The sequence below is a fragment of the Homarus americanus genome, unplaced genomic scaffold (genome assembly GCF_018991925.1).
Source record: "Homarus americanus isolate GMGI-L3 unplaced genomic scaffold, GMGI_Hamer_2.0 scaffold36970, whole genome shotgun sequence".
In the NCBI taxonomy this organism is placed as follows: domain Eukaryota; kingdom Metazoa; phylum Arthropoda; class Malacostraca; order Decapoda; family Nephropidae; genus Homarus; species Homarus americanus.
Genome location: NW_024740094.1, coordinates 3,359,911 through 3,383,650, shown reverse-complemented (window position 1 = coordinate 3,383,650; position 23,740 = coordinate 3,359,911). Strand labels below are relative to the sequence as shown.

General features: G+C 38.1%; 1 protein-coding gene across 5 annotated transcripts in view; it reads left to right on the top strand.

The window, feature by feature from the left end:
* Positions 1–23,740, top strand: part of LOC121875159 (phospholipid-transporting ATPase ABCA1-like) — a 157,731-nt gene that overhangs the window by 65,484 nt on the left and 68,507 nt on the right. For 3 of the 5 annotated variants that reach the window (XM_042379595.1, XM_042379593.1, XM_042379596.1), the window contains exons 1-3: positions 10,751–10,806; positions 15,860–15,940; positions 20,497–20,601. In XM_042379595.1, the coding sequence (XP_042235529.1) occupies positions 20,528–20,601 (74 nt within the window). In that variant the 5' untranslated portion in view covers positions 10,751–10,806; positions 15,860–15,940; positions 20,497–20,527. Of the gene's footprint in view, positions 1–9,765; positions 10,005–10,598; positions 10,807–15,859; positions 15,941–20,496; positions 20,602–23,740 lie in introns of those variants that run through there. The other 2 variants (XM_042379592.1, XM_042379591.1) reach the window with 1 other exon arrangement.

Sequence of the window (23,740 nt, the reverse complement as noted above, 5' to 3'; positions counted from 1 at the left end):
TGTCTCTTTTTCTTCTTAGCACCACAAAACTCTCACTTTTAAGCTTGCCAGCCATTTTAAAGTGAATAACAAACGAAAATTTTGTCTGTGTACTGACGTTGGGACTCGAAAATACGTAATTTGACAAAATTTTGGTACGACTGAGGCAGGTCGTAAGTGCGGGTGGTCATAAGTCGAGTAGATCATAAGTCGCGGAGGAGCTATACTCTCAAAAAAAAATTTTTTTTGGGGGGGGGGCAAATTTAGCTGTTAGCCATAAGTACTGTATGAAAAGAATAAGTAAAAAAAAGTTTCGCAGTGAGGACTAGTAACGGTTTACACAAGCGCTCTCTGTTTACATCATGTGATTAGTTGAATCGCGCGGTCTCTGTCAATTACTTCATGATTTTCGCTATTTTCTCCTATTTTGTTCTGTTAGCAGTGAATACGGAAAGACAAGGTAAGAAGAAAGTTTCCAAGAAGTGTTCTGGTGATCAAATTGCCGGTGGTGAATGTAAAAGAGGTTTACAAGAACGCAACTATCAAGTTGTAGCCCGCGCCATCCTAGCGACCGCCCGGGCTGTTATTGTGTGCTTTTTTGAGTGGTGCTACCACCTGTCGAGTCAAGATAATGGCCTCTACCTCTACTGGGGGTCCTACTGGTGCTGGTGGGGGTGGGACAGACACACCTAAGGGGCCAAATAAGGAAAAGGAGAAGCCGGACTATCATAAGGGAGTTGAGTTTGCCCAGTACTCGACGCAGGATAAGCAGCGTGTGATTAAATTACTTGAGGAAGGCCTAAAAACTAGTTTCCGGAAAGCACAATCAGGTCAATAAAGGCTAAATTTGTATCATTTGGAGGTTATAAATGGGAAAATCAGAGGTTGATGTAGAAGGGCCGGTCTATATTGTTATTTTTCCCATTAGTTTATTTATTTGCATTTGGCGAATTTGAATTTGGCGCAATTTTTCCAGTCTATATTACTCGCTAAATACACGACCTCATTGTACATGTTTTCTCCTTTCCCAACAATTGTGAGTAATAAACACACTGTAGTTATTGCAGGTAGTACAGTATTTTTTTTAAGTATTCTCAGGGCTGGATTAACCATTAAGCAAAATAAGCACGTGCTTAGGGCATCAAGGGAAGGGGGGCACCACAGAAATTTTCCATAGCCGGATTTACCATGGACCATGGACCATATGGTGCAAAACTGCAAATGGTGCAGCTGAACCAGGGTTCACAAAAAGAGGCCCACACATTAAATGAAAAAAATACATACATATATATACAATAATAATAATAAATAATAATTATAGAAGTTAATGATATACATTAATCTTGGGGATACAGCACAACAAAATTAGGATCTGGTAACTGCCCCATGGTCCACTGAGGCTCACGGAGATGCACCAGAAGTATATCTGAATGCCAGAGATAAATTTCGTATCACCACCTTTTACACAATTATTGACAAACCTGAAACTGAGATGAGAAGAAGAGGAGAGATATATAAAGAAATAGCAGAGGTTTTCTTTTCTAAGTGATGTGCCACATAATGCCACTTCATCATCTACTGAAATTGAAAGGTATTCTCAGTGCTGTCAAAAGCTGATTGATGCTTACCCAGAGGATTTCAACACTAATTTCTCAGCTGAGCTTCAGCAGTTTCACTTATATGTGCGCCATAAGTTCAGTGCAACAAAAAATGTAAAAACAAGATTCAGTCATGCTGAACTTTGTAAAATGATTGTAGAAGACAATATTGAGTGTGCCTTTCCAAATGTTGATATTGGCTTTCGTATATTTTTAACATTAATGGTCACAAATTGCTCAGCTGAGCGTTCATTTTCTAAGTTGAAGTATATTAAAAATCCCATCAGAACAACTATGCAACAAGGCAGGCTGGATGCCTTATCTCTACTAAGTATAGAAGCAGATGTGTTACATAAGACTAGTTTTGAGGATCTGATCAAAGACTTTGCAATTAAAAAAAGTAGGAGAAAACTTTTCAACTATAAATAAAGTGGACGTATACAAAAATAAACATTATTTTCCATCTTACTGTAAATTTTGTTTAATTTCGAAAAATAACATTTTATTTTATGGTTTATTATTGTTTATATTTTGAATTACATATATATGGGGGGGGGGGCACCAAAATCTTTTAAGTGCTTAGGGCCTCTAAGGGTCTTAATCCGGCCCTGAGTATTCTGATATTAATTTTTAATGGTTCCTGTATTGATTTATCTTGATCAAATAATAGAGATTAAATTGGTCTAAATAGAAAAATCAGAATATTTTCCTCTTTAATCATCAATGTTGGATCGTTATGTTATAAAACTAAAGCCTGCCCGGAGTGGGTGAGCAGAGCGTGGAGTAACATCAGTGCACTAACAAACATATGGCCTTCCGTGCCTCCTTGACTGTCACTGTGGTTGGTGTCATGAGCAAACTACCATCAGTACACTAACAATTCTTTAGAATTTACTAATACAGGTTGACAACCCTTTATCCGAAATTCCGAAAAGCTCTATAATTTTTTTAGTGACTTTTTTTTTAAACAGGATTATTAGCAGAGCACAGATCTTTGATCACATCAGGCCTGAGGGGCTCTAATGTAATACTAATTGTAATAATAATTATTCTTAGTAATGCATATAATAAAAATACACCAAAATAAAATAATAATGATTACAATAACAATAATAATAATAATAATAATAATAATAATAATAATAAAATATAATAATAAAATTAATAATAATAATAATAACAATAATACTGTAATAATAAAATAATAATACAGTAAAGAAATACAAGAATGAAAAAAAGATCAAAAGTGAGAAACACGACCTAGACCTATGTATTATTATTATTATTATTATTATTATTTTTATTATATTTTCGACCTCCAGGCCCCAATGTGGGTCAGTGATCTATGCCCGGGTGGGCTAATACACATTAAAAAAAAAAACATTCTGAAAACCGAAAAATTCCGAAAACCGAAGTGCCTCTGGCCCCAAGGATTTCGGATAAAGGATTGTCAACCTGTAATACTGTAGTGCCTTGGTTTTAACATTGTCATTTAGAAATAGAGTAGACGGCTTGTGTTTTGTCTGGATATGATGGTATTCCTCTCAACAGAAGGATTGGATCAAGTTTTATTTAATTTTTTATGAAATATATGGGATTCATGGCTACCAGGAGGACTTGTATGATGCTCCAGAGAACAAACAAGATAACTACAGTATGCATTCATAGTCCAGTTATCATATACTGTATCTGGTTATCATACACAGTCAGTTCTTCTATGACACATGTTTTCATAGCATGAATTGGTTATAACACGATGAATGTATAAGGGAACATAATTATTTTCTATAACACGAATGCAGTGGATGCAATTTGGATATAATGCGATTGAATAAACAGAACTCTGTCACTCAAGTAGAAATAATGGGTGGTTCCAGGATTATCAATAGGGGGAAGGGATCAAAAAAGTTGTGGGTGGGGGAACATGGAGAACACAGCGAACCCACCTAGCTAGGGTTTTTTGGGGGTGGGGTGCTGTAAGCCCCCCCCCCCCCTTGAAAATTTTTTGAAATCTGACCAATATCATGGGTATTGTAATTTTCTGGTGAAAAGTTTGGGATCAGAACCCCCAGGACCCCCCTGGATCTGCCCCTGAATAAGCGGTTATGCGGTCATGTCGGTGTAGAATCATACAAAGCAGGATGTGCTAGAGATTGTCAATTGATTGAAAATACCCAAAGGAGGGCCACCAGACTGTTAACTGTACTATGGCACCTCAGTTACCCAGAAGGAGTGTAATGCCTGCAGTTGCCAAGCTTATACTCTATGCTTTAGGTGGGCAAAGAATAACTTAATGGAAGTCTACAAACACCTCAGACAACATTACGCAGTCAAATGTTCATACCTGGAACTGGCGGATGTCTGCTCCACTAGGGGTCATAGCTTAAGGTTGAAGAAGCCACAAGTTCAGAAAATTGTCAGGGCACATTTTTTTGGTGTGAGAATTGTGAACTCTTGAACAATCTGCCAAAGAGTGTTGTGACAGCACCGAGTATGAACTCTTTGAAGACCATACTTGACCAACACTGGCACATAAACAGATACAGTCTGGTGTCAGTACTTGCCAACAGTGTATAACAGAGATGTGAGGATAAAGTAAAGTAGGTTAATTACATACCTTAAATTACTGTACTTCAGAAGCTAGTCAGTAAGACACAGTAACTATTGAATGATCAGTTTAGGTACAATATGTCTTGACTTACTTTATGAACAATGTTGTTGTGAATATGAAAAGTAACAAACTTTGAACTGTAGTTTATCATCACAGATACATACAGTATTTGATTTCAACTAAGACAGTTTTATTGAAACAAATTTAACATTCTTCTGCATCCTACTAACTGTGTGGAACTATCTACAGTGATAATTCTCATAGTTGTATACCTGTATTTGAAGAATAATTTATTGCACTAAAAGAACTTGTTTTTCTATAGCTTATTACAGTAGTCTTTAGTATTTACTTAAGAATTATTTTTTTTACCAAACTTTGGCTAACTTAGCATTCATATTTATGCCCAACACAAAGTTGGAGTTGTTCACCTGTTCATCTTGGCTGCAAGAAATGCTTGGAACTTTAGCTGTGAAAATAAACAGTTCTTCCCCTTGGTGTGAGGTGATGGCCAGTGTGGTGGGTGAATTTTCTGGCCAATATCTTCCTCCAGAAACTCTTGTGACAGTGCTGTTGACATTATCCCAGGTGTCAGTGTCAGAGTGGCAAGAATATGCCAACAGTGATGCTGGTATTACAGATCAACACCTCTCTTTCTTGATTGACTTTGCTGTAAGGCTCAGTGGTTGCTGCTGATGTTTTAAAATGTTTTATTTTTGCCTTGCACTGTCATTTTCTTTTTAAAGTTTGTGAGAGTGATCTAATAAGTTTATGGTTTTGCTGTATATATCATTTTGTTTTGTAAACACATCACTTTATGAAAATGAAAATCATTGTGGTAGAAAAGGATTTAATGAAATTTAACTAAGGAACAAATAGAAAACTTCTTGTGTATATAACTATGGATGATCTGGATGGAATGAAAGATCCTGTTGTAAGAGACAGCTTTGGAAAGACTGATACTGAAGTAATTGTTTAGTACTGTACTGTATACAGTATAGATAAATGAAAGCTTAATTGATTTAAAGAAAAGATCAATTGAATATCACTGGGCAGAATATTACAGTACTGTAAGTAATATCTCCATTAGCCGGAATCCCTCTTAACCGGAACTCTCCGATAGCCGGAATTGAAATTTTCACGGAAAATCGTTCCCAAAGCTGGAATTTTCCAGAAAATTACGGCTTTGGGAACGATTTTCTCAGGGGCACATTTTCTGGAAAATTCTGAGAAATTTTCCTGGTAAAGTAAAGCCTCGAATAACGACGGTAATGTGTTCTCCAATATTGCAGTGCGAGGTGATTCATTGTATTGTGAATCATTAATACCATTAATGTAAAGCAATAATAATGAGATGCGTTCCAAGTGTGACCTTTCCATATCTTCTGTGTGGCTTTTTACCCTATTTTCCCCCAAAACAATAAAATTAATGAAAAATGCAAACTATATTCTTTGAATAATGTTTATGAATGCACCTTATACAATATACATGAATAATAATATGGTCACACAAGAGGAGATGGGACGCCATTGTTTTCGTTAGTGTTAACAGTCGGGAGTCCGGGATGATGGTTCTACATAAGAAACTAAAAAAATAAGACCCTGGTTGTAGCTGTAGTAAAACCTTGTGGCACATAATATTTCAGTTATTACAACACAAATTAGCGGAGCTTTCCTTGTGCGTATTTACAGCCGATTCACCAGGCAAGAAGATGATGGTAGCAATGCGTGTGATGGAGGGTGTGGGAGGAGGTTTTGAAAATTGCAATTAAAAGCCAGGTAGCGACGTGTCCTCCTAATATTACGTATTTAAGTAATTATTAGATGTCTTAAATGCCTGTTTGTTGGCCTGGCGAGTTAATACAAGGCATTTACACACCTAGGAATAAAGCTAGACATCGCATTCTGGATTGAACAAAATATTAATATACAGTGGTCCCTCGGTTAACGAACACAATTCGTTCCAGAAGGTCGTTCGTGAACCGAAATTTTTTTAACCGAATCCATTGTTTCAATGGGATATTGGGTAATTGGTTCCAGCTCACCGAAAAGTACATACAAAGTAAAAAAAAAATGCAGTAAAGTACACTTACTTTGAGGTGTGTATGTAGAAGGTTCCTGGTTGATGATGATGATGGGAATTAGAAGTGGGGGAGGAGAAGGGAGAAGAGAAGGAACTGGGGATGGAGGAGAAATCACCTTTCAGTTGACCCATGCCATCATTTCACCAATAAAATTTTAAGTTCATTAGGTGTAATTCAAGATTATTTTATTTAAATCAACACTGCACTGTGCTATATATTATCAACATGTTAACTAAATTTCAGAATGGCCAATAATTTCATTGAAAAATGCAAAAATATTCAAGACACCAACAAAATAGATGTTCACTACACTGTTTTCAAAGCCCAACTGACGCCTGGTGGCTGAGTCAAGCGACTGATGGGTGCACAAAGAACTATTTCCCTGTACTGTACTGCATATATTATCAATGTGCTAAATATGGTTAAAATGACTAATAATTTTAATATAAAAAATGCAAAAACTTAGAACAAATTACTGAATAGGCAGACTAGCCCATCAGCTGATGCTCACAACAAAACGTGATGTTTGTAAGGATTTCGTTAATTGAATTTTTGTTCGTTAACCTAATTGAAGATTCTTATGGAAGGTAATTCGTAAACTGAAATTTCGTTAACCGAACCGTCACCTGGGGGACCATTGTATATGTTTTAAATAATATTTACGAATGTAAAACAACAATTCTACTCACCAATGGTGGTAAAGTCTAAAACATAAGGACAGCCAATGATGTTGTGTGAGTTTTTACTCAGCTGGTTCAATTCTTGCTGAAGCTGTAGCTTTCCATAAATATGTCATAGCTGTTATTGAAACTGTTACTAAACCTGAAGTTGTTAATGAAACTGCTTATGATGCTGAATTTGATGGTGTAGCTAAAGTTGATGGTTTAGGCCTTCGAATAATAAAGCTGTAGAGGTTGTATGTGTTTTTCATGTCCATTAATTTTAATGCTTTGTTCTGTTAATGGATCCACTTCAGAAAATATGTTCATTGTTTGCTCCATATAATATCCACAGACCTCTCACCTTTTTCATATCGTTTTAACACATCTAGTTTCTCGGCTAAGTTTATACACTGTCTATTAGCTTTTGAACCAGCACTACCATCACTTGCTCTCTTGCTCATGTTGAATAGGGATGCAAAAATGCCATAAGAAACCTGAGAAAGTTATTCTCTTTTTTCTGTTCAGATGCATCCCAGCTGGTCTTCGTTACTATGGTGAACCAGGGAGTGTATGCAAATGGCAATTGTTTTAAACTTTCATTTGGCTTTTATTTACTGATTTGTCAATACAGTATTTTTGTTGAAGCTCTGAATGCGACTTCAGCATATGTTACCTAGGTATGTTAATTCCTAGCTAATTCACCAGGCCAACATACAGGCAATTAAGACATCTAATAATTACTTAATAAGTAATATTAGGAGGACCACGTCGCTACCTGGCATTTAATTGCAATTCTCAAACCCCCTCCTTCACCCCCCACTATACGCATCACGACCCTCATCTCTTGCCTGGCGGTCCGTGAATTTGTGTTCTAATTGCTGAACATAGCTCACAGCTCAGCCCCACCTGCTCGAGTGCTACTTATTTGTGATATTATTCCTTGTTATCCCTTGTTTAGTGATCACTTCGCTCAACAATGGGTTTTTCAGGAAGGCATCCTGTTCCAAGAAAATAATCATTGTTACATAATTTTATTGAAAATTAGCAATAAAGAAAAAAGAATGTCTATTCAGTATATGTTTTTCACTTGGCCTCTGCCCCCCCCTCCCTCCCTCCCTCACATACTAACCTCTCGCCCACAATTTGGGAACCACTGATCTAATATGAAGGTGTTAGATAATTTTCTCAGCATGTAATGGATACTGGGTTTACTTGCCAGCCTGAGTACAATAGTAACACTCAATATTAACATGAGTACATAGTTAGGAGGCACAACAACCCTGTGGTGAATTTATATCCTACAAGGTGTTGGAGTAACATGATAGCTGCTAAATACACTGCAGTATATGTACAGTACAGTGCTAGGAATCAGAATTGGGACCTTTTCAGCTACTCTACATATACAGGTTGTACCTCTCTAGTCCGGCATTCTTTGGTCCGTAAACTCCCGTGGTCCGGAACGATTTTAGTTTGCCCATGGAGAAAGTTAATTTGAGTCTGGTACTTTTGATGTTTGGCTAAATTTTGCCTTATATACCCTACTTTTTTTGGCGAATTACTACCTGTAATAAAGCAACATCCTAATAAACCAACGAAAATAACAGACAAAATCAAATAAAAAATAAAAACAACACAGAAAAAGTTCTTATGTTCTACAGCTTCAGCTAGAGTTGAGCATACGTCATCCGGGTAAAAACACACACAACAACATTGGCTGTCCTTATGTTTTCAACTTTACCACCACTGGTGGGTAGAATTTTTGTTTTAAATTCAGAAACATTAATTAAAATATATAAAAACAGTAAATAAGTGTTGCTTTCATATTCTTATGTAGAGTAATGATGATATGTTTTCACATGTGCGCACTTACATACGTGAGCTCACTTTTTTCTTAACCATTAATGGTTAGCTACTTATATTGTTCCATTTATTAACATTAAATAACATTACTTAAAACAACCATATTAATTTTTTACATTAATTTTACTACAGCTACAACCAGGGTCTTATTTTCTTCAGTTTTATACAGTATGTAGAACCAGTCAGTCACTGGTTTTGTAATCAACGAAAACAATCCCGTCTCGTTTCCTCGTGTGTTTTATTATTTTACGTATTATTAATGAATTGTATTGTTCATTTTGCACACATAAAAGTTTATTAAATCAAAAAGACATTCAGTAATAAACAATAATGAATCTTTTGTACATAAGAGAAATGACACTGTTTACACGATTTGTGCATGTCTGAACGTTGGCGGGCCGCTCAAACCCGTCGAAATTCGAGTTTCCGCCGTCAAAATTTTAAATTGCGAAGTGTTTTTTTTGTGTGTCCAAATAAAAAAATGTTGAATTAAAAACTCCCAAAATTTGAGAACCTACTGTACAACATTTAGCCCTTCAATATATCTTCAAAGAGACCACGAAGCAGTGGAAGTGGTGCTAGTGCTTCCAAGCGTAAGCACAAGTCACTATCTATCCAGGAAAAGGGTGAATTTCCATGGTCCGGCACCGGTCAGGTCCCGAGGTTGTCGGACTAGAGAGGTACAACCTGTAGCAAGAAATAGTTTGAGCAAATACTGTACATTTAGGTTTCATGTTAGTTGCTTCTGTGTGTTGTTATACTGTATTCATGCTTTCTGTTATGTTTTATGCCTTTAGTGTTTTGTCATTACTGTATTTGTGATGTCTAAATGATTCGTCATAAGTTGTGTGTTATTTATTATCTTATAGTCAGTGTGGATGTAGTTGTAGGTAAACTAACATTAAAAGAAAATATAGATTGCACTTCCAAAGACTATTGTTAATTCATAATTTTTCACTCATATCCATCTTCAGATGGGGTCTATGCTCATGGAAGAAATGGACCCTGAAGACACAGCTGCCGCTCTTCACGGTGCCATGAAGAACACGACCTACGCTCACCTGCTCTCACAGTTGAAGACAGTCACCCTTAACGTATTGGGATCAATAATGCCTGCTGAGATGACACCAAAAACAGCGGTGACTGTCGTGGATTTCCTGCTGACTGTAGCTTCCAATATTGTGCAGAATATGGCGGGTGTTTTTGGTGTTGTGTGAGTAAAGTATGTTTTAGTAATGGCTCTGCCCAGTGTTGCTGTCTGTATATAACAAACATGAAAAGGAATTATAACGTGACTTATATACTGGTAAGTGTTATATTTAATTTGCATATGATGAAAAAATTTCACCTTATCTTGGTAATCTTTTAACATATTTTATTCAAGATTCAAACTATTACATGGCGTTACTGTCAGATATGTGTTCTCATTTTTTGTGTGTATGACAGCTTAAAACAGTATTTGGCATTTGTTAATAATTTCAAAAGAAGGTTTAACTAAATGATAAATATATTCTTAGCCAATAATGTTCATGGGGTTTCCTGAATTTTAAATCCAAAGTCTTGGCAGGATAAAACACAGGTTGCTTAGTCCAGACGTGGCCATGTATGGTACTGTAATGGAATTTCAGGGTCTGTCCTCCATTTGTATGATTTTGTAGTAAGAAAAATATTATTGCTGGTAAAGTAGATCAAGTTTGATAAGGAGAGCAAGTAAAAGTTTAATGATAATTTTTATATTACTTTCTATGAAATATTAAACAATGTACAAATCTGTCAGCACTATTTTATACTTAGAATCACTTTACAGGAAAACACCAGCCTGTTATTACTCCTTATCAAGAGAGGAATTTGAGGGTCCTCTTCAGCAGGTGGCATCCTGGCTCAGCTTTACTGAGAAGCATCTGGACCAGTGGGATGGTTATGTGGATCTCACCTGTGGTATTTCTAAACTGAACTTAACACATACACTGTTGAAACTTTTACAAGATTTTGATTGGGAGAATGATATTAAACAAGTAAGTGTAGAAACTACAGTATAGAGGTACTATCTCTGTTGGGTATACAGTACAGTACAGTACAGGATATGGTAGAGGTGCTATTGAGAGAATTTGAACAGAAACAAAGTGTATTAGAGGATGAGCAGTTTGGTTTGGGAGAAAAGAGAGAGATGTATGGATCAAGTGTTTGCATTAAGAATATGGAGTTTTTAGAGAAGAGGAAGACTTTTTGTGTAATAAATCTAGAACAAAAATATATGATTAAGTAGATAGAAGAGCAATGGAGGAAGTACTGAACCTGGGAATCTGGTGAGTGCTGTCCAAAGTTTAGTGAGAATTTGTCAGGATGAGGATAAACTGCTTCCCAGTTGAATACAAGATTGTGCTAAGGGTGTGTTAGGTCACCATAGTTTAATGACCCATACAGGTGTGGAAAATGGTGTGGGTGGTGATGTTGATGGTGGTGGTGATGGGATGTTTACAGTGAACCCTCACTTTACGCGGTCAATTAAACCCACGGCGGCCCGCGTAAAGCGAGAAACGCTTAAAGTGAATAACATAACATATGGGATTAATTGAAATAGAGACCAGGCCAGCCCCCAAACTCCACTTTTTCAGACACAATACCTACGTTGTAGTAAAAATAACTTCTTAATTTTATGATGGTATGCACACACAATTAATAATTAAGAGAAATATCAATAATATTAGGTTTTTTAACACTTACATTAGTAGAAAAGATGGCTGGGCACACGGGGATGGGGGGTTGGTTCCGAGGCAGAGGGCAGATTATTGGCCATCACCTGTATCAATTGTATCACTATCCACCACAGAGGCTTGCAGGGCCTCTTTGTCAAACCCCTCAAAGTCCATATAAGTCCATATCCTCACTATCATTATCACTATGACTGACTTGGGCTGGCTGTGGTGGGTGGCGGGTGAAGAACTCGGTAATGTTTTGATGACTGGGCGACTTTGTGCGCACCCTGCCCACGCTGCTCTCCGCGTAAAAGAGTACACACACCGCGTAAAGTGAGCATTCCGTGTTCGGCAGGGTACCGTGTAAACGTGGAAACGCGTAAAGTGAAACCTCGTAAAGCGGGGTTTTACCGTATTATATTAATGATGGTGGTGATGTTTATGATGGTGGTATTGTTTAGGATGGTGGTGATGTTTATGGTGGTGATAATGTTTGTGTTGATGATGGTGCTGGTGATGTTTATGATGTTGATAATGGTGGTGATGTTTATGATGGTGGTGATGTTTAGGATGGTGGTGGTGATGTTTATGATGGTGGTGATGATGTTTATGATTGTGGTGCTGGTGATGATGATGATGATGATGATGATGATGATGATGATGATGATGATGGTGATGAAGTTGATGTTGGTGGTGTTGTTTGCAGGCCAGAATGACACCTTGGTCCATAGGCTGTATGAGTGATGTACAGGGTGTTAGTGTTGGGCGGTAAAAACTTCACTCGGATGCTCCCACCAACACTTTTTAAGTCATCCTGAGGGCGGGTAGTGCATTGATAAGGATGAGCAAGGCCTTGATCTCTTGCCTGGGGATGCCATGATTTGTCATCTGGAATTGTGGGACTGACGGGAAGAAGACATGGTGGAATCAGCCTTTAAGTATTTCCTGGGTGAACCATGCCTCTTTGTTGCCACACCAGGACAACACAGCAATCTAGGCCTCTGCATTTCCCATCACCATGGATTTAATTTTGTGGGTTCCAGCAGCATTGGCACATGGTGCTTGCTGGCCTAGAGTTCAGGGGTCCTGCTCTCTCGCTGGGATGCTACGGTGTTGTTAGGCAGAGACTTCCATTTGAGGCCTGTCTCAAATGTTTGTACATTTTGCACTTGTTGATGTGCAGCTCCTCTTTGAGTGGCTGGATACTCGCCATATCAGCATTAGTACTCTCATCAACCACTTGTCTGTTGCTAATCCCGTGCCTCCTGTAGAATTTATAAGAGCCACTCAATGCTCCCAAGGAAGTCAAGCATATCTAGCAGCATAACAAGTTGCTTTGCAGCATGACAGAGCTCATTACCATGAGTGAAAACACTACTGGCTCATTGCTGCTTGTACCAGTCATACACCACAGCATCCACTTTCATACTTCAGGGTACCCATACGAACATGGGTGAGGCTACCTTCCTCACCTGTGCCTGGTGTAGCTTTCTGTTCTGGCCCTTTCAATTTTTTCTTGGCATATTTTACATCGTAGATGGTCGACATACCCACACCATACTCCTCCGTCAACACTTTCACCGAGACATTCTTTTTGAGTTTATTGAAAATGTCTAATTTTTCCTTTATGGACAGTCTTTTCAATGGGCTTCTCCTCAACCCCTTGGTGACTCAATTTTTTCTGTAGTTTTTGGAAGTGTACACGTGCAGTAAATTTACAGTATAGTGCACACAAATATTACACACTATGGTACAGTATGTAATGTCCACTCTGCTATGCACAGTATCGTACATATTGTGCTCACACTTACAGAATGTAAATTTGCAGTAATATACACTGTAATGAATGTTTATGTCAAATCACTGTTTATGTCATGTACACAAAAACTGCAACAAGCGAGGAAATAACCTTGTACAGTAGCAGCAGACTAAGAAATAAGCGTATCATGATGCTAGGGTTTGAGGGAATCCCAAACAGTCACATGACAATATTAGCTAATCGCAGCGCACAAGCCTGCAACCTAAATTACCCAAGCAACTAGCCCACTCACGCACCAGGCAAGCATCCCCACATTGGAGCCAGATGCAATCTCTCGGAACTCCCAGAAAATTAGTTCCTGTGCCCAGGACGCACAGATTTTCTTGTAATTTTCTGTTAATTTGCATGAATTCATATTGGGAACATGTTCCCATCCCCAAAATGGAGAGATATTTCTCGGAAGGCTCAAAAATATATCCGGCTATTGGAGAGTTCCGGGGATCAAAGATTCCGGCTAACGAGAGTAGACTGTCCTTGGGACTAACAATCCTTCAGACAAGGCACAATGGGGCAAGTTTCATTGAAACATACAAAAATTCTGAAAAGGATGAAAAACATTACCCTGGGATATTTCTTGTGATGTCATGCACCACCAATATGAGGGGACATAACTACAAGCTCGCCAAGCTATCATGCAGAATGAATAAAAGTTAATACTGAACTTTTTTATGCAGTGGCTGGTAAAACTATGGAATGGTCTACCAGCCCAAGCTGTGGACTCAAAAACAGTACTGAGCTTCAAAATAGGTAAATACAGTGGTCCCTCGGTTATCGAACGCCTCAGTTAACAAAATTTTGGTTCACGAATTACCTTCCATAAGAATCTTCAATTCGGTTAACGAAAAAATTTTGATTAACGAAATCCTTACGAAAATCACATTTTGTTTTGAACATCAGCTGATAAGCTGAGGAGGTCCTCAGCCAATTCAGTGATCTCTTCTATGATTACATTCAAACTAATCACTATCTTATAAGAATTCCAGCAATGCAAATTAAATTCACCCCAGTCACTTCTATTACATTTTATAAGCAAAAAACAAAAACTCAATCTAGAGGACATAAATTAACAATTAAATACTTCACACCACAGGCGCCAACTGTCAAACATGTCACTGTCACCCCTCCCTCCCTACCCCCCACCTTCCTGAGAAACGTTTGGGGAAAGAGACTAGGTTTACAGGTTTAAAAATACATAATACCTCAGACTAAAGTTAGGATAATATAATTTGCATTGCTGAAATCCTTGCAAGACAGGGAATAATTTGATTATAAACTTCATAAATTTTGCACGAAAGATAAAATTTTTGCTCTCCCTAATAAAATTCTTAAATTAGATCTAAAATTTGTATGTCTAATGCAAATTTTAGCTTGTTTATATTCAAATTAATCACTATCTTATAAGAATTCCTGCAATGTAAATTATATTCTGGCTGGCTAATTTCTATGAATTTTATGAGCTAAAAACAAAAATTTCAAATAAATAAACAAATTATACTTCACCAGACACTCTGTCACCTCACCTCCCGCTCCCCCCCTCTTCCCATGCTCGCTGGCTACCTCCCTCCTTGCCTTCCCAGACAAAAGATTCGTGTTTTGCTTAGGCTTTAAGGTGTTTATTTTATATAATATCTCAGACTTAAGTTAGGATAATATAATTTGCATTACTGAAATCCTTGCAAGACGGAATAATTTGAATATAAACATCATATATTTTGCACAAGAGATAAAATTAATCACCTGTATCACATTACAGTAGTGATTTAAGCCTTCTAGTGTATATGTACAATATAGTGATTTAAGGCGATTTAGGGGAATTTTAGGAGTGTTTCTGACTTTATGCATTTTTGGCTTTACTTTGTATATACTTTTCTGTGAGCTGGAACCAATTACCCAATATCCCATTGAAACAATGGTTTCGGTTAACGAACGACCTTCTGGAACGAATTGTGTTCGTTAACCGAGGGACCACTGTAAGATAAATGATAATGTTAATGATGGTGAGGATGATGATGATAATGATGATGGTAGTAATAATGATGATAATAATAATGATGATTGTGATGACAATGAGGCAGTAAGAAAGAGGCAAACAAAATGGAAGGAGAGATATACTGTACTGTACAAGTTTCTAGGTCTTGCTTCTCTACTTTGGATGATATTGAAGAAATGCTAAAAATATCACCTAAAAAGTTGACAGTTGCATGTACTGTACTGTACTGTACTGTACAGTACTAATAAATTAGTTTACAGTGAGTGTGAGTTAAGTGGTGGATTTAGAGATATACAAATGTTTCTTATATCAGAGATTAAATTGGGGAAGTGTAAGTGGATCAAATATCTGGAAGTGGATTTATTATTGATGGATTTGGTAACATTATTTCTCATCACCTTAGAGTTGACTATTTTGTTGATTAAATTTCTGGATTAGATAACTTCTGTATTGTGTAGGAGAAAATAACTGTAGTCTTTGAGAGCACAGTATTAAATTATATTATTTTTTGTTATTAGATATTTTATGAGATGTTTCAAATTATGTGTTCATTTCCTTTCCAGATGATGACTGATGACGAGGTAAAGAACCAGACCCTCAGCTGTGATATTGTCTTTGACCATTTTGCAAACTTGAGTCAACAGGTAAGATCTGCTGGCATAATAAACAATATACTGTGTCGTATTTAGTAAGTTTTATAATTTATGAGATGTTTTTATTGTTGGGTAAATACAAGCAAGGCTAAATCACTCACATTGTCATATTGCAAAGTCTTATTTAAGTGTTGTAATGCAGTACAGGGGTCCTCGTTATATGTTGTACAGATGTGCATCATTTTACATATACATCACTAACAAATATAGGAAGAAATTTTCATTTTGTCATTTGTTTCACATATATTGTATGTTGTCTGCATCATCCACTGTTTTATATTAATTATGTGTGTATCGGAATATGATGCATAAGTGCAGTAGCATAAAAAATATCTAATATAATATAATGTAAAACTAACCATAAAAAGCAACACAAATGCCATACAATTGTTAAGCTTCTACCATGCCAAAATATGTCGGTCACTCCCCACATGACTGCGCACTAATGCCATTGTTAAATGTAAGATATCACAGAATTTGCAGAAAACTCATCTCAGTGTGCTAGTGTGCTTGATGAATAAATAAAATACTATAGTATACTACTGTACAGTAATATAAAAATGTAAAATAGAAATTGAGAGAGTACAGAGTAGGGGTATACTCTGTGTGGGTGATGGAGTGTACCTGAGAGTAGTATGGCAACACACCAGGAGTAGGGGTATACTCTGTGTGGGAGATGGAGTGTATCTGAGAGTAGTATGGCAACACACCAGGAGTAGGGGTATACTCTGTGTGGGAGATGGAGTGTATCTGAGAGTAGTATGGCAACACACCAGGAGTAGGGGTATACTCTGTGTGGGTGATGGAGTGTACCTGAGAGTAGTATGGCAACACACCAGGAGTAGGGGTATACTCTGTGTGGGAGATGGAGTGTATCTGAGAGTAGTATGGCAACACACCAGGAGTCACTGTATACCTCACCGCGGACATTTAAGTCACAAGTGTTCCAACACCAAAAAATGAAAGTTTGGAAAACCTTATTCAGTTCTTATACAATGGAGGGTTTGCATGTAAAGAAATGGAATGAAAAGAATAGAAAAGAAAAACTATGTCTGGATACATGGCTGGGGAGAGGAGGAGGGAGGGAGTGCTGGGACTGGACTGAGAAGACATCTCGCCTCCTGTGCCCGTCAGCCTACAATCCCTTTATTTTGTAACAAAAGCGTGCAATTTCACCATAATTCCCTTTTATTTAGGTTCATTTGGTGCCGGATCAATAAAACGTGACCGGAAATTAATAAATTTTCCCGAGAAAAACAAACTCGACCCATGCTTTATTTACATAGCGCTAACAGTTGATTGCCAACACCATCCTTCACCATGTCATCTTGCTTATTACAACATGTCTTCAGTACTTATTAATTAATAGTGTATTTATCACCACTTAATATTGTACAGTAATACCCCAATTTACGCGGTCAATTGAACCCGCGGAGGTCCGCGTAAAACGAGAAACGCGTAAATGGAATAACAGAACATATGGGATTAATTGGAATAGATACTGGGCGTACTCCTAAACTCCACTTTTTCTGACACAATACCGACACAATACCTATGTTGTAGTAAAAATAACATCTTAATTTTATGATGGTATGCACACAAAATTAATATTTAAGAGAAATACAGTCACCAGGTTAATGTCCATTCAAATAATGGACTAACTTCCACCCCCTCTCTTCCCGCGGCTGCGCTGGCTCCTCCCTCTTTAAGAAATGTTTGGGTGAAACACTAGATTTTAAGGTATAGTAATAAATAATACCTCAGACTAAAGTTAGGATAATATAATTGACATTGCTGGACTCCTTGCAAGACCAGGAATATTTTGAATATACACGTCATATATTTTGCACAAAAGATAACATATTTGCTCTGTGTAAACAAAATTCTTACGTTAGATCTAAAATTTGTATGTCTAATGCAAAATCCATGATGTTTATATTCAAAATGATCATCATATTGTAAGAATTCCAGCAATGTAAATTATATTCTGGCCGGGTAATTTGTATGAATTTTATGAGTAAATAAAAGATTATACTTCACCCTACATTATACAGCAGTAATACCGCTTGGTTTCACTTAGCGTTTTATCATATCTGTGATTGCCCTGTCAAACTGAACTTTCACTTAACACGGATTTTTTCCACATATACGCGGTGAGTGTCCGGCTCGAGACGCTATTTTAAGATTTGCCCCACCCGCCACCCTGCCTGACTGCCTGTTTTAGCTCATAAAATTCATACAAATTACCCGGCCAGAATATAATTTACATTGCTGGAATTATTATAATTTGGTGATCATTTTGAATATAAACAACATATATTTTGCATTAAACATACAATTTTTAGATAAAAATTTTTCTCTAGGTAACTATGTTATCTTTTGAGCAAAATATATGACATTTATATTCAAAATATTCCTGGTCTTACAAGGAATCCAGCAATGTCAATTATATTATCCTAACTTTAGTTTGAGGTATTATTTATTAAAATTTAGTGGTTATCCCACACATCTCCTTGGGACGGTTGGTGGGGGGTGGGGGGTGGGGGGGAGGGAGGGACCGACCAACCGACCATCTGTTACCCCGTGAAGAATTATTTTTTTTTTATTAACTGAAGATATTTGTTTTAGCTCATAAAATTCATACAAATTACCCGGTCAGAATATAATTTACATTGCTGGAATTCTTATAATTTGGTGATCATTTTGAATATAAACATCATATATTTTGCATTAAACATACAATTTTTAGATAAAAAATTTTCTTCTCTAGAGTAGCTATGTTATCTTTGTGCAAAATATATGACATTTATATTCAAAAATATTCCTGGTCTTCTGAGAATCCAGCAATGTCAATTGTATTATCCTAACTTTAGTTTGAGGTATTATTTATTAAAATTTAGTGGTTTCTACCAAGCAGTGTAGTGTGTGAGAGGGGAGGAGTTGAGTCCATTATTTGGATGGACATTAACATGACTGTATTTCTCTATTTCTCTTAAGTATTAATTGTGTGCATGTACCATCATAAAATTAAGATGTTATTTTTACTACAACATGGTATGTGCCTTCAAAAGTGGAGTTTGAAGTGCGGGCGTTTTCTATTAGGTCTCCATATGTTCTTGTTCACTACTTGTGATTTCACTTAACACGGGACCCTCTGGGTTCAATTGACAGCGTTAAGTGGGAATTAACTGTATGAGTAGATGCACATGGTGAATTCGGTTCTGGCAGGGTGCATAAATGTAAGCGATGTAAGCAGGACAGCGTGGCGGGTATTACTGCAGTGTATTATGAACCTGTGTATACCCTGGTTTATTTATTAACCAGTACATATGAAACAACTTTTCGGGACAATGTATAACGACTTCGTGTGCTGCATTACTACAGACAACAAATAATGTTGTCAGAATATATATTTCCATATAAATATACAATACAGTACGGTATGTTATAATGACCCCATTGTAAACTGATTTCTTAGCTCTCTCTCGGAACACATCTTAAGCTTTCATGGGGTATTATGTACATGGTGGAATGCATTTATCCCTAATTGCATTATGGGGGTAATTCCTCAAATTCTTCATTAAAACATTTCACTATAAGTTGCATTTCTCTGGAATACATCGACATATAATACCAGACCCCTAAGACAGTACTTCTCCTTTTTCTCTGTGTATAAATTTGTAAACTAAATTTATTCTTAAATTTCTTTATTATAAAATTATTTAGTTATAGACTTAACTTATTTTAGATGTTACTAGATACAGTGGAGTCTCAGTATTACACACTTCAGAATACAGTACAGTACAGTCGGCATTTTTGGATATTTTACAATGATGTGCATAAGGTTTATAAGTAGTAATGGAATTACTTTTATCAAGAGGGAATTATTTTATGCTTGATTTCCCATACACACACACACACAAGGAAAACACACTGAATAAGTGATAAATAATTCATGCTGGATCTGAACTAACTTACTCAAGCAGAACACATGTACAGTGATTAGTAACAAAGTTAGACATCACCTGGTACACCACTGAAGGTACAGGAACTAGACTTATGGTTCATCTGGTGTGTCTTACAATACAGGATGGTACTTAAGGTTTTGTCATTGTTACATACATACATACAATAGTAAACTATTCACAGTGGTTGGCTGATGGGTTGTGGGACATGTGTGCACTATTCCACAAAATTCACTCTTCTACAGTGGGCTTGATGTCAATTATTGTGAAATATTCAAACTCTACTGTAATATATACAGTACAGTAATAACATTTTGTGTTTTACATCGTAAGTATTCTGAAAATAAGTTATGAAAGATCAAGAGTGGTAGGGAACACATTAAGAGAAGCATATTGATGAAGGAAACTTGTAAAGAGTGTTGATCATATTATACAGTACAGTATAGAGGTTTGGCTTTGTCCACCTTTAAATCTTTTAGAAACTGAATTGAAAAGCAATTTAATTACTAATAATTATGTGCTTTAATGTTATTATTATTCTTTATAATATGTGATTTTTATTTTATACAAACTTTTCCTCAGGTGAAAGCTATAGTAACACAGTATATACAAGATGAAACAGCTCGGCAGCACTTCCTCACCTGCCTCACACCTGCCCAACTCCACTACTCTTGCTCAGTTCCTTGGGTTAGTGATATAATGATCATGTTTATTTTGTTGCCTGTTTTTTTCCTTTTTACTCCTGTGACTTTTATCTGTCAATTATTAGACTTTTTTTAGGAGTCTTTATTATAATCAACCCTCACTTTTGCTGATAATACAACCATAGGTACTGCGGAAAGGAGGAAACGCTGCAGTGAACAAATATAACATAAGTGGGATTAACTGAAGCAGAGACCGAAATAATTTCAACCCACTTTTTGACGACACACAACTATGTTGTAGTAAAAATTTATCTTAACTTTATGATGGTATGCACACACAATTAATATAGAAGAGGGGTTAGGTTAGGGAAAAATAAAGGTTAAGTTAGGGAAAAAATAAAGGCTAGGCTAGGAAAACTAAAAGTCAGGTTTAACACTCTTACTGCTAGTAGAAGAGATGGCCGGCATTAATGATGGAGGCTGGTTCTGAGGCAGAGGCAGGGCTACTGGTCTCAGGTGAGTCACGTCACCACTACTGTCATCCACACTTGTCGGGCCTCCCGACAAATCCTCAAAGTCATCTTCACGCTCTACCTCTGTCACTATCACTGGCTTTGGGGCTGGCTGTGGTGGGGTTGCAGGCAGGAACTCTGTTATGCTTTGCTGACGGCTGTGTTTATATTGTCGGATAAACCTGAAGCAGGGCTCCATAGTCTGCAACAGCTGGGTAGTGAAGATTTCATACCTGTTTGGCGCTAGGTCAGTTTTGAAAGGAGGAGCTTTGATTTTCTCGATACACCTCGGATGGCACCCCATTACTATGGGATAAGCGGTGTTCTTTCTTGGGATGACGACCACCTGCCTCTTCACTGACGCGTCATCATCATCTACCATCTCGTCGGTAGTCACATCAGGATCCCTTATCACCTCCAGATGTCGCCACAGGGTCTCGAGAAGCTCGCAGCTGTAACACTGCGCAGCTTCTCTGGCAAGGTCCACTGCAACTGCAACAGTCTGAACTCACCAGTCACAGATTGACTCCTCCTCTCACCTGGTATTCCATGCAACATGTCTCCATGCGTGACGAGAATTGTAGCACAGACAGCTGATCCCATGACTCCACCAAGAAGTCCACAGTTTCTTTGATGTTGAATATTCTCCAGAATTGTTTGAACAGTATTTTTGCTGTGCCAACTGTTGATCCTCATCTTCTTCGCTTCTTGTTGTCGTGGTGGTATCACCCAGGCTATTTAACTCTTCCTGGTGTTGGTGTAGTCGTTCAGGATCTTGAATTTTTTTAGTTGAGAATGCAGCTTTTTACATTACAGACAACTCTGGTCCATGGCCAGGCTATAGATGTAGTGCTGGGAGGAAAGGAAGACCACTTTTCCGCTGGGGTGACGATCTAACAGTAGCTAGTGTCCTGGTGCGTTGTCTCACCAGCAACAAAATTCTTTTGAATTTATACATTCTGCTGCTCAAGCAGAATTTCTTTACATCGGGAACAGAAATAGTCATCAAAACCAGGAGAGGGATAGTGTAGAGAATCCACGCCTTTACGTATGGGGTCAGCCAGTGACATTTAGCTTGGTCATGTCCATGTTCTTGTAGGCGGTGGCTTGGCGGGCTGTGTGGATCACCGAGCAATTTGAGCTTACAGGCACTGGAGGCATTGGTGGTAAACAGGACGGTGATGCGCCTTCTGCATCTTCCGCCCCAAATCTTGTTGCGGCATTCTTCACAACGAAGGTCTTGAAGGTAGCTTTTTCCAAAAAGACCAGATTCGTCCATGTTAAACACCTGATCGTCGGTGTACTGTCCTTCCTCCATAATCTCACGTGAAAAAACGGAGGAAATTCCCTAGCTGCGAACACGGTCAGCACTAGTTTCTTCATCACCAATGTTGATATTGGTGATCTTGTTCCTCATCTTAAACCCTCTGTAACCACTTCCGAGAGGAAGCATTAAAGGTTTGGGCTCTGTAATTCTATCTTTCGTGACACTGCAGCATACAGTTCACGCAAGGCATTCTTAACAGAGCTGCCAGGTCCACCGCCGAAATTGGCCCGACGCACCAAGTAGCTCACAAGCAATTTTTCCGTCCTGAGAAGCACCTGGTTGTGGAAATACTTGATCATAGAAGCACCTGTAGACCTTTTGTGATGTTCATGTGTCTTTATCTTGGCTGCATCCTCTTTACCGTCCAGATCAGAGATTCGCTCATTATCTATATGTTGGCTGCCACTAAATCAACCTGTCTTGTTCCTTTCTCCTAACTCTTTGGATGATCTTAATTTCACCTCAGAGGCTACGAACGCCGTGTCTCTTTGGCTTAGGCGGCTGGGTCCAGGCAAGGAAAGGTTTCTCTCTGGGGGCGGTGGGCCTATGAAGTCATTTTACAGAACAATGGATGGTCGACATAACGGTGTGGCCTGGAGGATGAAACTGCTGCTAGGTCAAGCTGGCCGCCTTTCCTCCTCCTCCTCCTCCTTCTCCCTCCCTCCCCTTCGGGTGGACACGCTATAACATTTTAAACCAATTATGCTGGGGCAGCGAGGGAGTGTAGGGATGCATGGCCAATCACAGTCCGATACATCATATGACGCCACTGATAACGCAACAGAGACATGCACTGGCAAAGAATCCTGGCCGCTGCTTGCCCAGGCGGAGAGGCGGAGCAGGCGGGAGGGGCGACCAAGATAGCGCCGAAGTTGACACTCTTGATTTAGCAAGTAAGCCACACACCACGGAATGTGAGCATCCCGGGTTCCGGCAGGGTACCGCGTAAACGTGGAAACGCGGAATGTGGGACCGCATAAAGTGAGGGTTGACTGTATATGTGAATCAAAGTCTTTCATGGGGCAACTTCAGTACAGTGATGTCCCTGTTAGCCAGAACACTTGGAGCAGAGCACTTCCGGGATGAGAGATTTCCGGCTAACCAGACGACTTGCACAGACGGACACTAGCCCACTTCCCCAGAACATTTCTTAGCAGAATATAACTTGTATTGCTGAATTCTGCAAGATAGTGATTAATTTGAGTACATAAACATCCCATAGTTTGCACTAGACATAAAAATTGCAGTAATCAACTCCGTCACCTCGCCACCTGAGTCCTTCACCTCACCCTTTGCCTCGTTAGCTCAGCTTGGAATTACTCAACAGTATAGTCTCCATTTAC